The sequence below is a fragment of the Cebus imitator genome, unplaced genomic scaffold (assembly GCF_001604975.1).
Source record: "Cebus imitator isolate Cc_AM_T3 unplaced genomic scaffold, Cebus_imitator-1.0 Scaffold420, whole genome shotgun sequence".
Lineage (NCBI taxonomy): Eukaryota > Metazoa > Chordata > Mammalia > Primates > Cebidae > Cebus > Cebus imitator.
This window is the reverse complement of record NW_016107735.1, coordinates 357515-363010: the sequence shown is the minus strand read 5'-3', so window position 1 is coordinate 363010 and position 5496 is coordinate 357515. Positions and strand designations below refer to the sequence as shown.

Below are 5496 nucleotides of genomic sequence, written 5' to 3'. Positions count from 1 at the left end.
GATCTGAGCTTACTGCAACCTCTACCTCCCTGGTTCAAGCAATTCTCATGCCTCAACCTCCCAAGTAGCTGGGCTAATTTGTGTTTTTAGTAGAGATGGGGTTTCACCAAGTTAGCCAGGCTGGTCTTGAACTCCTGACCTCAGGTGATCCGCCCGCCTCGGCCTCCCAAAGTGCTGGGATTACAGGTATGAGGCATGGCTCCCGGCCCCTACCAGCCTTTCCAAAGCACGTTCCACACTCCATACTTCTACTTCCCCATTACCCATCTTTACCTTGTGACCAGATTTCCATTCCTACTACTTTAATGAAACAGCAATCCTGGCAGTTATCAATCAGTAACAGTTGATACCATGACTGCCTTTCTGAACCTCTCTTTTGCTTAACTTCAGTAAGACAACAACACCTGGAGTGGTGATGAAAGTCTTCCCAGGCCCTTTTTCTATGACCTACCTTATTATAAGTGAGCTCCAAGGCATATGGAGAGGCTCTGACAGACTCCCTTCACATTCTCTTGCCCCAGAACTCAAGGATTTATCGACCAGCAAGTCCATGTGATGATTCCCAATTCTAAATCATAAGCCTTTACTTCTTGTGTGGAGTTAACTGCTCATGGGACATTTCTATTCCTAGATATACCTCTATTTAAACATTTACATATATAAAAACTTATTTCCCACGGCAAATGGGTTACCTCCTTATTCCTTTTCTTTCTTGTTTTTTTGAGACAGAGTTTCACTCTTGTTGTGCAGGCTGGAGTACAATGGCGTGATCTTGGCTCACTGCAACCTCCACCTCCTGGGTTCAAGTGATTCTCCTGCCTCAGCCCCCCGAGTAGCTGGGATTACAGGCACCTACCACCATGCCCAGCTAAGTTTTGCATTTTTAGTAGAAATGGGGTTGCACCATGTTGGCCATGGCTAGTCTTGAACTCCTGATCTCAGGTGATCCACCTGCCTCAGCTTCCCAAAGTGCTGGGATTACAGGTATGAGCCACCATGGCTAGCCTTTTATTTCTATCAAGAGAACAAACAACCTTCTAGTTATAATCACAAAAACTCAGAATAATCTTTCTTTTTCTTTTTTCATTCAAGAATTTTCTTCCTAAACCACAGAATACTCTTTTGACTCATCCTTCTCTATCCTCCCTGCAGCCATATCTTGCCCCATCAACCCCTTTGGTCAGCTGTGTAAAGTGCTTTGTGGGTTCTAGATAATTGAGACATAAACTCTGCTCTTTATATTACAGTATGGCAGGGCAGACATTTATTGTCATAAAATACAATAGGAGTCGAGTATAGGGACGCAGATCTGTAATCCCAACACTTTGGGAGGCCAAGTCAGGCAGATCATTTGAGGTCAGGAGTTCAAGACCAGCCTGGCCAATGTGGTAAAACCCCGCCTCTACTAAAAACACAAAGAAATTAGCCAGGTGTGGCGGCAGGCGCCTGTAATACCAGCTACTCAGGAGGCTGAGGCAGGAGAAATCACTTGAACCTGGGAGGTGGAGGTTGCAGTGAGCTGAGATTGAGACATTGCACTCCAGCCTGGGCGACAAGAACATGACTTCGTCTCCAAAAAAAAAAAAAGCTGGGTGTGACGGCATCTGCCTGACTTGTAATCCCAGCTACTTGGGGGGCTGAGGTAGAAGAATCACTTAAACCCGAAGACAGAGTGGTACACCACTACACTCCAGCTTGGATGATAGGGTGAGACTCCGTCTCAAAACAAAACAAAAAACCAATAGGATCATAAAGAAAGACTGATTGTCGGCAGAAGGCAGACTAGGAAAAATATTTCATGAAAGAGTTGGCCTCTGAGCTGAATCTTTAATGTGAAATGAACTTTGGAAATGAGTAAAATTATCTTTGTGTTAACTGGATCCTCTAGGCAGAAGACTTCAAGACAGAGTTAGGAGCACAATTTATTGGGGAGAGTAATTTCTGTGAAGGTAAAAAGGAAGAGAAAGCAGGATTAGGCCAGGATAGCCTAAACCACATGCAGATTGGACAAAATCTTGACCAACTAAACAGGGAGCTGAGGAGCAAAGACTAAAAAATCAGAGTAGTCTCACAGTGGACCAAATTGCTGGGCCCTAGTACCCAAACTGTGCTCAGTCACTGGTTGGGGGCCGCCCACGAAATGTGGCCTTGGCTTAAAAGATGAGGGGGGACGCTGAAAACACTGTAGTTGTAGAATGTTAGCTAACTATGGTCCTTGCAGCTAAATGGCAAGTTCTTTCTTGAAGTTCATTTGAATAGCACACGTCCAGTTTCCTTTACTCCTTTCCTTTAGTATTCTTTAAGGATAGGCCTGGAGAAAAGACTTTTCTGCAGACATACCTCATTTGGGTGCTTCCGGTGGAATTCCTTTATTTGCTTGAGTCTATTATAGAATTCAGCAAACTCATTGGGTCCTGAAATGGCATTGAGCTCCTCCTTTCGTAATCTGCAATTTCAGGAAAAATTCAAAGATAGAACACAAAGTCAGTTCTCTAACTAGGGCTCCTCAGAAACACTAACTCTTGGATTAGCTGTGACTGTCACTTACCCATCCTTATCATCATACAAATCCCTCAGGTTCCCACTGACCTCCATATACCTCTGAAAGGCAAATACAAAACCATCAGAATGACACAATTTGCACAACTGTAGAGCTAAGCAAACAACAAGGCCTCTCCAGTTAAAGCCCAGGGCAACCTCAAGGGACATGGATATAGTCTTAACAGTTCCTGTGCTTCCTAGTACCTTTTAACACACAGCCCTGATTCCAGGTTAGTTTTTTAAACAGGCTGACTGGAAGATTACCTACACGATATCATTTAATGGGTAGCTCCTATCTTTACATACCACCAATGCCTAACTTTGCCTGTAACAGACTCATCCTCATTGGCTAAACACAAGTTCCCACCTAAAATCCTCAAAGATAAAGATGACATTCACCATTTCAAAAAGCTTGACTAAGGAGTAGGCAGGCTAAATAAACATTGTATAGTCTTCCTTTGGAGTCAAAGTATATTAATTCAGGATGGTACAGGTATGTAGTCATGCCTCCAAAGCTTTTGGGACCAGGTTTGTTTCAGAATTTGGAATTTTTTAAGTTCAGAAAAGGTATCATATATTATGTAACACCCCTAGTGGAATCTGGAGCACACAGTTCTGCAGTAAACATTATACCTTATTTACTAAGTGGGATAAATTAAAGACTATAAAAAGCCTATCACAAGTTCAGGCCAGGTTTTACTACCAAGTGAGATCAAGTCAGATTTTGACATCAAATAATCACCCAAGGGAAAAAAAAATCCTTAGTTTGCAGAGTATTTTGGGGCTGAGGGCTTGTAATCTGATTCTCTCCTGCAAATCAGAAGATCCAAGTAGGTCTTCTATTCCTTTTTAAACAGGTTTCAAACATACGCAAGAGTAAGGAAGGTAGCATAACCTTCATTTACTCATCACCCAGTTTTTAAAATTTATATAACATCTTTTTTTGAAGTAATAAATTGAGCTATTACAAGGCAAATGCAGTTTAGTAGTCCAAAAAACTTTAAAACAGTATCCTGAGAGAAAAACACTAATATACGGTATTTTTTTAAGAGAAGGACTGTAGCTGTGCACTTCAGTCACAGATTCCTCATAACTGTTGTTTGCACATCCAAGGGATACGGAATGCTGTAAGAATGTGCACTTGGAGGCCAGGCGCGGTGGCTCATGCCTGTAATCCCAGCACTTTGGGAGGCTGGGGCGGGTGGATCACGAGGTCAGCAGTTCGACACCAGCCTGATCAACATGGTGAAACCCCATCCTACTAAAATACAAAAAATTAGCCAGGTGTGGCGGCAGGCACCTGTAATCCCCCTATTCGGGAGGCTGAGGCAGGAGAATCGCTTGAACCCGGGAAGCGAAGGTTGCAGTGAGCCCAGATCGCGCCACCGCACTCCAGTATGGGCAACAAGAGCAAAACTCCGTCTCAAAAAAAAAGAAAAGAAAAGAAAAGAAAAGAAAAGAAAAGAATGGGCACCTTCCCGAGTAATGAAGAATGCGTAAGAGTTCCCCATTCAGAGAAGTGAGGAAGCACCCTCACTTTCGGCAGCCGGTGGACTTCTGTCCAGGCAGAGAGCACGCGACTGGCCAATCCGGTTACCTTTGGCCAGGGCTCATTCTGAGACGCGAACTTCACTTCCCCTCTTTTCCCGCCCTCGCCGACCCACAGACAGGCAGACAGCAGGGCACTCACATCTTGCATGGCCCGAGTGCGGTGATCAGAATTGATCTGGTCCCGGAGCTGAAAAAACAAACGGTGACACAAACGCCGTTAGTTTACGTTCCGGAGTAGAAAAGGCCGCCGAGGGCGGAGCTTACCGGCTCAGGTTTCAGCAGCTGAGGCGGAAAGGCCTCTCGGGCGCTGGACCCCGGGGAGGAGGTTACCAAGACCGGAGCTCGGAGACGGAGCCCCGGAGGAGACAGGGGGCGGAGCGCGGGGAGACTGAGGCCCAAAGCAAGCTCTCAGAAGTCCAACACGGGATAGAGGCCCAGCCTCACACGCAGTCCCTGACCAGACCCCACTTACCGTGGACTTCTTAGTGAGCATCTCTTTGGCCATGACGTCCATGAGCCGTTCCTTCTCCTCATGATAGCGCCGCTGTTGCTCCAGTATCGTCTCCATCTTCCCTTCACCTCGGCCTCTCAATACAGACCACCTACACGGCGGAAACAACCCCTGCCGCCTTGCGCGCCTGAGTCCCCACGTTGCGCATCCGGCTGCACCAAAGTTCCGCCAGTGCCGGAAGTGCGCGGGGACTTAGGAAAACATGAGCACCACAAGGAGGACCAGTCTATGCTATCGAGATGGCAACAGTGCCATCTGCTGGTCGGAGGTGTGGTAGACGGACGCCAAGAGGTTTGCAGATGCCTGCAGGGGGCATGGGAAACTCCAAGCACCTGAGGTTCAGCGGCGGGCTTCCCGGGGCTTGCGGGTGCCGGCTGGGCGGACAGCTACCCTGTGTGGACTGCGCGAGCAGTTGGAGTGCGGATGGGAGCTGGGAAACCGGAATTTGAGGGCGCCGTTTTCAGCGTGAATTATCAGAACGTTTGCTCCTTCTCTGGACCTCAGTGTCTTTTTCAGTAAAATGGGAATAGTGGGGTTTTGCTGGTGGGTTGTTTTTTTTTTTTTTAGACAGAGTCTTGCTCTGTTGCCAGAGCTGGAGTGCAGTGGCGCGATCTCGGCTCACTGCAACCTCTGCCTCCCGAGTTCAAGCAATTCTCCTGCCTCAGTCTCCCGAGTAGCTGGGACTACAGGCGTGTGCCACCACACCCAGCTAATTTTTTTTGTATTTTAGTAGAGACAGGGTTTCACCCTGTTGGGCAGGATGGTCTCGATCTTCTGACCTTGTGATCCAACCGCCTTGGCCTCCCAAAGTGCTGGGGTTACAGGCGTGAGCCACCGCTGGTGGTGTTTTAAAAGAAATTCACAAGTGAGGCCGGGCGCGGTGGTTCACGCCT

At 47.0% G+C, this 5496-nt stretch overlaps 1 protein-coding gene across 1 annotated transcript in view; it reads right to left on the bottom strand.

Annotated features, from left to right (window-relative positions):
- The window catches only part of SF3A3 (splicing factor 3a subunit 3), a 32634-nt gene extending 27574 nt beyond the window's left edge, over positions 1–5060 (bottom strand). Inside the window, exons 1-4 of the mRNA XM_017509730.2 lie at positions 4565–5060; positions 4232–4279; positions 2549–2601; positions 2341–2446 (exon numbers count right to left, since the gene is read on the bottom strand). Of these exons, the coding sequence (XP_017365219.1) occupies positions 2341–2446; positions 2549–2601; positions 4232–4279; positions 4565–4660 (303 nt within the window). The 5' untranslated portion in view covers positions 4661–5060. The remainder of the gene's footprint in view (positions 1–2340; positions 2447–2548; positions 2602–4231; positions 4280–4564) is intronic.
- Between the last annotated feature and the right edge of the window lie 436 nt (positions 5061–5496).